Raw genomic sequence first — 12340 nt, 5'->3', positions numbered from 1 at the left:
AAACATATGATAACAGCCACACAAAGTTACAATATCTCTTCCACCTAAATAAAAAATGTTGCATCACCTCCAACTATTTGATGTGTGTTTTGAGTTAGTGGTTATTATTAATAATGTTACCGTGATGGAAGAAGATGTTACCGGTTATTTAAATTATAAGCGACTAAGAGACTTTTCAATTGATATTCAAATACAGAATATTTAATATGTATACTAATTCTTTTCATATTGCTGGTAAAAAAAAATACTAATTCTTTTCATATTGATCTCTTTAGTACATAAAGAACAAATGATTATCTATCAGAAAATATGCAATCTGGTCCCAAAAAAAAAAACAGAAAATATGCAGTAGTTGTTGGAGTGAGAAATAGAAATATTGATTATCCCAAGGTTCAAAAAACTGGACCGGACCGGCCGGTTCAGACCGAAAACCGGTGAACCGGTTCCTGGTCCGGTCTGATTTAGCTTATGAACCGCTCTTGCAATCAACCGGGAAGAACTGGGATGGACCGGAAAAAATCGGTACAAACCGGGAAAGTCGTTGGGTTAGATGGGTCGCCGGTTCCTTTTTTTTTTAATCACTTCTTTTCCAGTCTCACCAGTCGTCGGAGAAGCCATGAAGCGTCTGATGTTGGTTGAAGAAGCTGTAAATACTAAATACTGGACACTGCTGAGATACATGGTAAGAGCAGAGAAAATCATGGAGAGAGACTCAGAAATTTGTTTGGAAGTCTGCTGCGTGCATGCTTCTTTGATTCTACTCGTGGGAGACTAGACGGTGAAGAGGAAGCCGGAAGACAATGGAGGGGGATGAGATATGTATAAAAAAAGAAAAATGACACCGGAAAAGAGCATGAGAGAGGCAGAAAGCAATTGAGAAAGAGGAGTAATGATAAGTGTTTTCAAGAAGCAAGTCTGCCGTGTCCATTGTTGAAGGAGAAGAGAGAGAAGGAAAGAAAAAGCTGACTTGTTCTGACTTATGCGTGTTATGGTGGGAAATGGCAGTAGTATCACGTGGGAAACAGAAGAAAGGAATAAAAAAAAAAAGGATTTTAATAGGTAAAGAAAAAAAAAGAAAAGATAAAATAGAATAAAAAAAATTTATATATTTTTATTCATTTTAATTAAATTATACTATTTTAATAATTACTAGTCTGATCCCGGTTGGATCCGATCTGACCCACTAACCTTCAAATCACTACGTTAACCAGTTTAGTGTCCTGTCGGTTTTTTGTTCCTTGAATTATCCGCGTGCGATGCAACGATTCTTCGTCGGCAACGAGGAATCAAACTCAAAAACCTTTCTCAGCCCCCGAAAGAAAGGGTACTCGAAAGCCTGTCGTCTCCACTCTTCAGACCTTTGGTTCCGACAAGCCTCTCGTCTCAGAGATCCCTTCTTCCCAGTGTTGTAGGAGCCGATGTTAATGGATGCCGATACTCCATTTCTCCCTCAAGAAATCGTGACGAACATTCTCAAGCGTCTCCCTGTTAAATCCCTAATCCGACTTCGATGTGTCTGCAAAGAGTGGAAAAATCTTATCAAGACCCCATCTTTCATCGCTGACCACCTCCAACACCACAGAGATAAAAATCCTTTGCTTATTTGGCATCGGGGTGAGGGCCCTAGACGTCGACGCTTACAAATGCTCGATTACAAGTTGAGAGTCCTTGAAGTTCTGCCCTCGCCTTTGGTTTCAAAAAGGGCTACGATCGTCGGTTCCAGCAATGGTTTGCTCTGTCTTATATGCTACCATAAATTTCCGTCTCTTCCTTTTCTTTTATTGTGGAATCCTGCCACTAGAGAGGCCAGGGAGGTTCCCCAACCTGTTAATAGTATTAATGACGATTTCGGGGTAGGATTTGGGTTCAGTCCAAGTGTTAATGATTACAAGATAGTGATATCTGGTGCGACTTGGTTTTTGGGTGACGAGGATATTCGTGTAGAAGTGTATTCATTAAGCACAAGGTCTTGGAAGGAAATAAAAGTTGGGAACTTTGGGGGTGTAGGGTTTTATTATCTTCCACCTGTCACTGCTAATGGAGCTATTTTTTGGTTTGGATACAAGCCGGGTGAAAAGGAGGGACGTTATGATTGGATAATAATTTCATTTGACATAGCAATGGAAGTGTTTTCATTGATACCGCTGCCTGCTTTATTAGACTTTGGTTCACTGGAGACGCTTACCGTGTATGAGAACAAACTTGCTATACTTTCTCGTGCTGTGATTGGGAACTATGAATCTTTTGTGATTGATTTGTGGGTGATGGAGGAAGGTACAGTTGCATCTGGGGAGAGATGGGATTGGAGTAAGGTATGTAGTATTAGCACCTCTTCAGATATGGTTCCACGCTGCATTTGGTTAGATGAAATTGTTTGTGAAGTTGATCATCAGCCCAAACATGATAAGACTGCTCTATGTCTGTTGAATCTTAATACTCTTAAAGTGGAGAACTTTGCTACCTTCGGATATGCCTGTTCTATTTCAGTTGCTTCTAATCATGTAGAAAGTCTTGTACCTATTGGCAACATTCACCTTCAAGAGCCTTGATTCTAAATCTTAACCATTACTTCACAAATTCAAGGGGAAATGACCACAACAAAATTTAGATGACTGTTTTTGTGGTCCTTGATGCCCTTTATACTCAGAACAAGATGCTTCTGGCATGTTGTATATACCCTGTTTCTGTTATCAGATAGTTTAGTGTTCTTCCTTTGTTGGCAGCACTCAGATCCCTAAGTCTTAATCATTACTTTGCGTATTTGATTTGTCTGAGGACTTCTGGTGAAAACGAATCCAGCACAATGTAGATTGTATAACAACAACTGTTATTTTTTTTTCCCTCGTTTTGCATTTATTTACTTTCTTACTCACCTTTTAGTTTCATTTTTCCTAGTACATTTTATTTACTCCCCCTGACCTGTTCATATTTCACTTTCCCATGAGAATGCATTCTTCCTTCAAATAATGTGAAATAATATATGGCAAATGGCAATGGATGGTGGCAGATATTTTCTATACCCAACAATGCTATAATACGCGTTTTTAAAACACTATTCACCAGAATTGTGTTTTCCCCCTCCACTGATTCCATTGGAGATGTAATTCTTTTTTTTTTTTTGGGGTGATAAGAGATGTAATTCTTTGCACATACGTTCTAATGATTTAGTTATGCCACCTCCTTACGTTATTTTATTTGTATCTTACTGTTTATTTTCAAATAAACGAGGTGTCATATTTCAACAATTAAAACACTCAATACTAACCAAGTTTTTTTAGCTGACAATAATGACTATTAGAAGTTGCAAATTGAGTCAGCAAAGAGGGTAGAAATAGTCGAGAATTGATTTTCCCCCCCCCCCCCCCCTCAAAGTTAAACGATGCTTCAAGAGTTTTTCCCCTTATGAAGTTTACAATACCAAATCTCTTGATCCTTTCCATTTACTTGTTAATCTACTTTCTCGTGGCATTATCACTTTTTGCTCTTGCCTTCTGGTGCATCATTTTTTCTTCATCCATTCAATTTCTTGTTTTCCACTTTATTTTTCTTTTTCCGCTCATCCTTTAATGCACACCAAAACAGATGGCAGATAGACAACGAAGATCATATGCCACAAAATATTACTATGTGGGAGAATTTCAATAAAACCTCTTGGTAGCTAATTAATATCAGTCAACCCTCAAAACATCTCAAAACCAAAATGAAATTAAAATTTAAGAGTAAAAATATAATAATACCCTTCTTTTTTATTTTTTTTAAAAACAAATATTAATTGTCGCTAGACCCAAGCTTTGACTTGTGACGCTAGTGGTTGGAACTTCAACTTTTAATGACAGGTCATCAGAGTTTTGGTAGTAAAAGGATTTCTTAAAAATAAGGTGGCTGGGAAGAGGTTTGAATCCATAATCTCTTGGCACATCAAAAGGAATATAACTATCAAATCAATTGATCTACTTAGTCACATGATGCAAAATATATATATATATATATAAAATCAATTGCAAGTGTCTAAGTATAAATATATATAACGGCTAACATTTTAAAAAAATTAAAAAAAATTTAAAAAAAGTAAGAAGGAAAAAAATAAATTCTAACGGATTGGCGGGTTAGGGTTGACAAAATGTCAACCCGCCAAAAAACAGGGTTTTTGAGAGCACACTGTGTAGCTCGCAACCTGCAAGTTAGCCCGTTTTACCAGTCCTAATTGTGGATTTATCCCTTCTCAATCCCTCAATTACGCTCTCATCTAAGGAGAGTGCATGAGGCCTAGTTGATCATTTTACAATGCCAAATCTCTTGATCTTTTTCATTTACTTGTTAATCTACTTTTTCGTAGCGTTATCACTTTTTGCTCTTACCTCCTGGTGCATCACTTTTTTCTTCATCCTTTCAATTTCTTATTTTCCACTTTATTTTTCTTTTTCCTCTCATCCTTTCAGGCAAACCAAAACAGATGGCAGATAGACAACAAAGATCATCTACCCCAAAATATTATTTGAGAGAATTTCAATAAACTCCCTAATTAATATCAGTCAACCCCCCAAAACATCTCAAAATCTTAGTTCAATTTTAACTTTTCCTTGCGTACCAAACACAAATTTTCCCTTATCCTGTTAGTTTCTTCCTAAAATTTCTTCTCATCCTTCCATATACACATACACCAAAACAATTTTTAGTAGTCACCATTAAAAAAAAAAAAGCCAATTTTTTTAGCTTTAGAGGCTCATGCTCTCTGGAAGCACTGAAATAAATGCAGTAGATGATATGCGAACCCATAATATAACTATTCACAGAATGTATTTGATCCCGCTAACTTAAACCGTTAATGCCTACCCTTTAATTCAATATATATATATATATATATATATATATATATATATATAACCCACATTTTCAGAAGACTCTCAACAAGATTCCTTGTTGGACATCAATGCCTCGTCTCTCATGATGGCAATTCAACCCACCGTTCTTCACCAAAATTGCTTCCGTGCTTGTACATCAATATTAATTTACTTGATTGTCTTAGAAATTTTATTATAGTTTTAATTAGGGAAGCATTCTTCAGATATTTTGTGTTTAGATTTGATGAAAATCCTTTTATCAGCTATTATTATTTGATTTTTATCTCACCATTTGTTTCCAGACAACTAAAACCCTGATTACTAACCGTCAGAATTTACAAGTTGACTCAGTAAAAAACAAGGTAAGAACTGAAAATTTTGTCAAGTCTCAAGGATCCATCCTTAAGGCACTAAGCCGCAGAAAACAGCATAATAGGAATTTGCGCAAGAGACTTCTCATCCTTTGTCAAACAGCATAGGGATCATTTAGAAGAGATCTGGTGAAATGTTCCCTGGCTGTAGCCAATGCTTGGCTTATTATCTGCAGAAAACACCCATGAAATATGTAACTACTGAAATCACAATGGCAGCCGAAAGGTACCAATAGATGTGGAAACCTCCAATATTAAGAAAAGACAATATCTTCCATCAACAATCAGAGTTTGATTCCACTAGGAGACACTTGGAGAAGAATATCCTGAATCATATCAGAGGTGCTCTTGAGACGAACCATTAAGTGGCTTGGGTCCCACTTGATTACTGAACTCCACAAAGCCAGTGAATTCTACGTGAGTAGATTCCCTCAGCGGCATTTTTTCTCGTATCTCTCAGAAGCTCATCTGAGCCGTTTAATTCTATTTTTGTTGCCTTTTAAAATGCCCTGAACCCTCAATTGCGAACATGACGTTGATTTTCTACAACCTTTACCAGAGACAAAACAACCAAAGGAACATTTTACTAAAAGTAAATTACTTTCATGGGTTTAGTGCTATTCCAGGTAAAACTTACACTTTCCCAGTGCTGCGAGAAACCTGAAATGAGATATATAGATGGGGCTTAACCATGTAATGTTTATGGTGTTTGAACTCAATTCTGCCATTATATTACAATTATATGTCAAGCCTATACATGCTCCTCGCTCAAGATATGCATGTATAATTGCATATAGATATGACGAGAAAGAAACAATTCCAAATCATCAAGATGGTCCTATATATATATATATATATGAAGAATAATAGTCTTACACCACAAAATCTATAACTGTTTACGCGTACCGCACTATCATGAATTTCTTTTTTAATAACGAATTCACCATGGGAACAAAAGGGAGATGGAGTGCATGGACACAAGCTTCATTTCAATTCATAAACTAACAAGGGAGATAGGTTACAGAGCATTCATGTTATGTCTATGCTGGTGAGTTAAGAAAATGGGTCGTCCCCTGTTTGTTGACTTTGGATCCTTCAGAATCAGAAGTTAAGAATGTTTCCTGAAGGAAAATTTGATCTGGAATTTTGCAAGCGTCAAGACCCCCTGAAAACATGACTTTCTTCTTGTCATTCTTTCATTCACCCCCTCCCTCCAATATTCTTATGGGGTTTTAGTGAATTTCTTTTGATTGGATTTACATGCCTCCATATAAAACCAGCATGTCATGCAAGTTGTACAAATAACCATCTTTTTAATACTATGTAAATTCAGGAAGTCTCACCAATTTTATAGGACACCTACTTCAACCAAAATGCTATGCTTTACACGGCTCAAAGCTAAATTTGCCAACATGCATCTTGTAGCCTCTTCACTTCTACATCCTCATCTTCAAGATACTTAATGCTTCTTTACCTATGGAAATGACGTCCACACATTCCTCAATAAGCTATGGCAAGAAATACGGATAAATGCAGGTGGCAATATACCTATTCGTATACCTCAGGAGCCAAGGAAGACTGCCTCAGCAGTCTATTTATCTCTTCGATTGCTCCTCTCTCTGACTGAATTCGTTTATAGATTGACTAAAGTTAGAGATGGCTAAACTAGAATTTGATCTGAGGAGGTGAACGTAAGTGACGAAGTGGGAGACGGAGAACATGAAGCTCGAGAGGACTGTCAAGGAGAACGGAATGCCATGAGTGCAAGAGAACAGATCGTCGAGGTTTGGCAACAATGGGATTTGAAGGGACGGCTAAGGTTATAATATATTGGACGATGGAGATACATTTTTAAGAGCTAGATGATGTGTCTTTTTGTGAGTCCCTAGATTGATTGGCCGGATATGATTTAGAGCTTTTGAGGGATGAGGAGAAAATAGCCGCTGAGAGGATCTGAACCCGAATTCTACATTGTGGATTTATCCCTCCTCAATTCCTCAATTACGCTCTCATCTAAGGAGAGTGCATGAGGCCTAGTTGATAATTTTATGTCAGGGTTTGGCTTGGACTGTAACTCTATCATTAATGGTGGTTTTCTTGAAGTTAAAAATGCTGGTGGTTTGATGTTTTGTTCTCATGGTTGTGTTGGAAGACTGGTTGGAATTTCCACAGTGATTGTCCAAAGGATTATTTAAGATGGGTTTCTTCATGAGCAGGGGATTTGCTATGTTATCTCAATACTTTTGCTAAAGTTGCTGGTCAACAGGAGTTATCTTTTGGCTTTTGGGATAAATCTTTCCCGATGCATAAGATTGTATTGTTATGGTCCTAGTAAAGCTATTATTGAGTTAAAAGCTTACAATGTTCTGTTTGGTGTGAAGTATTGAAAATAAAAAGTAATAATTAAAATTGAAATTAAAAAGAAAATTTGTTAAAAAAATTAATGAAAGTAGAAATGAGGAATACGATGAGAGAAGATAGCATTTCCTAATCTCATCTACATAGATTTACCCAATTACAAGTGATAAGTAATTTTCTTATACTAAATACTCTTTTAATGAGTTTTCCTAATCCTAATTTTTACATCTCATTTTTAATTATTTACCAAATGGAGAACCTTAGTGTTCTTCTTTCCCTCTAGGTATAAGAACAGTTGTTAAAGGTGCCAATAAAAATGCGGCATTGACACTCAAGGGTTATTCTCAATGTTTGGGCAAGTCATACAACAACCACCTCTTCACACGATTATTAGGGATTATAGAACAAACTTTGCAATCTAATCTTTTGAGAGATTGGTGAATTTGCTTTGCCATATTGTGGTGTGTTAGTGGCTATTTGCAGCTTTAAAATTGAGTTTGATGTCTCTCGTTAGCTAACTACTTCATTTAGATTGGTAACTTTGATCTCCTTTTAACGAATGAATACTTCTAGTTTTAAAAAAAAAAAAACACATGATAACAGCCACACAAAGTTACAATATCTCTTCCACCTAAATAAAAAAATGTTGCATCACCTCCAACTATTTGATGTGTGTTTTGAGTTAGTGGTTATTATTAATAATGTTACCGTGATGGAAGAAGATGTTACCCGTTATTTAAATTATAAGCGACTAAGAGACTTTTCAATTGATATTCAAATACAGAATATTTAATATGTATACCAATTCTTTTCATATTGCTCGTAAAAAAAAATACTAATTCTTTTCATATCGATCTCTTTAGTACATGAAGAACAAATGATTATCTATCAGAAAATATGCAATCTGGTCCCCCAAAAAAAAAATCAGAAAATATGCAGTAGTTGTTGGAGCGAGAAATAGAAATATTGATTATCCACGTGCGATGCAACGATTCTTCTTCGGCAATGAGGAATCAAACTCAAAAACCTTTCTCAGCCGCCGAATGAGGGGGGGGGGGGGGACTCAAAAACCTGTCGTCTCCACTCTTCAGACTTTTGGTTCCGACGAGCCTTTCGTCTCAGAGATCCCTTCTTCCCAGTTGTGTAGGAGCCGATGTTAATGGATGCCGATACTCCATTTCTCCCTCAAGAAATCGTGACGAACATTCTCAAGCGTCTCCCTGTTAAATCCCTAATCCGACTTCGATGTGTCTGCAAAGAGTGGAAAAATCTTATCAAGACCCCATCTTTCATCGCTGACCACCTCCAACACCACAGAGATAAAAACCCTTTGCTTATTTGGCATCGGTGTGAGGGCCCTAGACGTCGACGCTTACAAATGCTCGATTACAAGTTGCGAGTCCTTGAAGTTCTGCCCTCGCCTTTGGTTTCAAAAATGGCTACGATCGTCGGTTCCAGCAATGGTTTGCTCTGTCTTATATGCTACCATAAATTTCCGTCTCTTCCTTTTCTTTTATTGTGGAATCCTGCCACTAGAGAGGCCAGGGAGGTTCCCCAACCTGTTAATAGTATTAATGACGATTTCGGGGTAGGATTTGGGTTCAGTCCAAGTGTTAATGATTACAAGATAGTGATATCTGGTACGACTTGGTTTTTGGGTGACAAGGATATTCGTGTAGAAGTGTATTCATTAAGCACAAGGTCTTGGAAGGAAATAAAAGCTTGGAACTTTGGGGGTGTAAGGTTTTATCTTCCACCTGTCAATGCTAATGGAGCTATTTTTTGGTTTGCATACACGCCGGTTAGAAAGGGGGGACATTATGATTGGATAATAATTTCATTTGACATGGCAATGGAAGTGTTTTCATTGATACCGCTGCCTGCTTTATTAGACTTTGGTTCACTGGAGACGCTTGCCGTGTATGAGAACAAACTTGCTATACTTTCTCGTGCTGTGATTGGGAACTATGAATCTTTTGTGATTGATTTGTGGGTGATGGAGGAAGGTACAGTTGAATCTGGGGAGAGATGGGATTGGAGTAAGGTATGTAGTATTAACACCTTTTCAGATATGGTTCCATGCTGCATTTGGTTAGATGAAATTGTTTGTGAAGTTGGTCATCAGCCCAAACATGATAGGACTGCTCTATGTCTGTTGAATCTTAATACTCTTAAAGTGGAGAACTTTGCTACCTTCGAATATGCCTGTTCTATTTCAGTTGCTTCTAATCATGTAGAAAGTCTTGTACCTATTGGCAACATTCACCTTCAAGAGCCTTGATTCTAAATCTTAACCATTACTTCACAAATTCAAGGGGAAATGACCACAACAAAATTTAGATGACTGTTTTTGTGGTCCTTGATGCCCTTTATACTCAGAACAAGATGCTTCTGGCATGTTGTATATACCCTGTTTCTGTTATCAGATTGTTTAGTGTTCTTCCTTTGTTGGCAGCACTCAGATCCCCAAGTCTTAATCATTACTTTGCGTATTTGATTTGTCTGAGGACTTCTGGTGAAAACGAATCCAGCACAATGTAGATTGTATAACAACAACTGTTATTTTTTTTTTTCCTCGTTTTGCATTTATTTACTTTCTTACTCACCTTTTAGTTTCATTTTTCCTAGTACATTTTATTTACTCCCCCTGACCTGTTCATATTTCACTTTCCCATGAGAATGCATTCTTCCTTCAAATAATGTGAAATAATATATGGCAAATGGCAATGGATGGTGGCAGATATTTTCTATACCCAACAATGCTATAATACACGTTTTTAAAACACTATTCACCAGAATTGTGTTTCCCCCTCCACTGATTCCATTGGAGATGTAATTCCTTTTTTTTTTTTTTGGGTGATAAGAGATGTAATTCTTTGCACATACGTCCTAATGATTTAGTTATGCCACATCCTTACATTATTTTATTTGTATCTTACTGTTTGTTTTCAAATAAATGAGGTGTCATATTTCAACAATTAAAACACTCAATACTAACCAAGTTAATAATGACTATTAGAAGTTGCAAATTGAGTCAGCAAAGAGGGTAGAAATAGTCGAGAATTTATTTTTTTCCCCCTCAAAAGTTTAACGATGCTTCAGGAGTTTTTTTCCCCCTTATTAAGTTTACAATACCAAGTCCCTTGATCCTTTCCATTTACTTGTTAATCTACTTTTTCGTAGCATTATCACTCTTTGCTCTTGCCTTCTGGTGCATCATTTTTTCTTCATCCATTCAATTTCTTGTTTTCCACTTTATTTTTCTTTTTACACTTATCCTTTCATGCACACCAAAACAGGTGGCAGATAGACAACGAAGATCATATACCACAAAATATTACTATGTGGGAGAATTTCAATAAACCCTCTTGGTAGCTAATTAATATCAGTCAACTCTCAAAACATCTCAAAACCAAAATGAAATTAAAATTTAAGAGTAAAAATATAATAATACCCTTCTTTTTTATTTTTTTAAAAAATAAATATTAATTGTCGCTAGACCCAAGCTTTGACTTGTGACGCTAGTGGTTGGAACTTCAACCTTTAGTGGCAAGTCATTGGAGCTTTGGTAGCAAAAGGATTTCTTAAAAATAAGGTGGCTCAGAAGAGGATTGAATCCATGATCTCTTGGCACATCAAAAAGAATATAACTACCAAATTAATTGATCCACTTAGTTACAAGATGCAAAAAATATATATATAAAATAAATCAAATGCAAATGTCTAAGTGTAAATATATATAACTGCTAATATTTAAAAAAAAAGAAAAATTAAAAGTAAAAAAAAAAGTAAGAAAGGAAAACATATAAATTTTGGCGGGTTGGTAGGTTAGGATTGGCAAAATGCCAATCCACCAGAAAACAAGCCTTTTGAGAACACACTGTGCAGACCGCAACTCGTCACGAGCCAACTCGCCCGTTTTACTTGCCCTTATGGATTCATGCCTCCTCAATCCCTCAATTACGCTCTTATCTAAGGGGAGTGCATGAGGCCTAGTTGATCATTTTACAATGCCAAATCTCTTGATCTTTTTCATTTACTCGTTAATCTACTTTTTCGTAGCGTTATCACTTTTTGCTCTTGCCTCCTGGCGCATCATTTTTTTCTTCATCCTTTCAATTTCTTATTTTCCACTTTATTTTTCTTTTTCCTCTCATCCTTTCATGCACACCAAAACAGATGGCAGATAGACAACAAAGATCATCTACCCCAAAATATTATTTGAGAGAATTTCAATAAACCCTCTAATTAATATCAGTCAACCCCCCAAAACATCTCAAAATCTTAGTTAATCTTTTTAGACCAAAATGAAATTAAAATTTAAAAGTATAAATATATTAATACCCCCTCTTTTTATTTTTTTTAAAAAACAAATATTAATTGTCGTGGAGCTCCAACGTGCCGGTTGCCAGACCTTCGACCTCCAATTGCCGGTCATTGGAGCTTCGGTGACCGAGGGATTTTCTTTTCTTTCTTTCTTTTTTATTTTAAAAATAAGGTGGCCAAAGACATGTTTGAATTCATGACATTTTGGCTCACCAAAAGGAATGTAACCACCAAATCAACTAGTCCACTTACTTATATGATGCAAAGAAAAATATACATAACAAAACAAATACAAATATCTAAATGTAAATGAATAAGTGAAATTTCACTTGTAAGTTGTTGAATTTTACTTGTTCATTTACATTTAGACATTTGCATTTGTTTTGTCACATATATATTTATATATATTTGTTTGCTTCATATGATTAAGTGGACTGGTTGGTT

The 12340-nt window shown here is 36.2% G+C and overlaps 2 protein-coding genes across 2 annotated transcripts; both read left to right on the top strand.

Annotated features, from left to right (window-relative positions):
* Window positions 1-1419: 1419 nt before the first annotated feature.
* LOC114715270 (putative F-box/LRR-repeat/kelch-repeat protein At1g11620) lies at window positions 1420-2685 on the top strand. The gene has a single exon (XM_028900066.1). The coding sequence runs from the start codon at window positions 1425-1427 to the stop codon at window positions 2547-2549; it is 1125 nt and encodes a 374-aa protein (XP_028755899.1). The 5' UTR covers window positions 1420-1424; the 3' UTR covers window positions 2550-2685.
* Window positions 2686-8729: 6044 nt separating this feature from the next.
* LOC114715254 (putative F-box protein At3g10430) lies at window positions 8730-9851 on the top strand. The gene has a single exon (XM_028900048.1). It carries the CDS (start codon window positions 8730-8732, stop codon window positions 9849-9851), a length of 1122 nt encoding a protein of 373 aa, XP_028755881.1.
* The last annotated feature ends 2489 nt before the right edge of the window (window positions 9852-12340 follow it).

This window comes from Neltuma alba, unplaced genomic scaffold (genome assembly GCF_004799145.2).
Source record: "Neltuma alba isolate B1F8T4 unplaced genomic scaffold, ASM479914v2 tig00011580_pilon, whole genome shotgun sequence".
Lineage (NCBI taxonomy): Eukaryota > Viridiplantae > Streptophyta > Magnoliopsida > Fabales > Fabaceae > Neltuma > Neltuma alba.
This window is presented reverse-complemented; position numbering and strand designations above follow the sequence as displayed.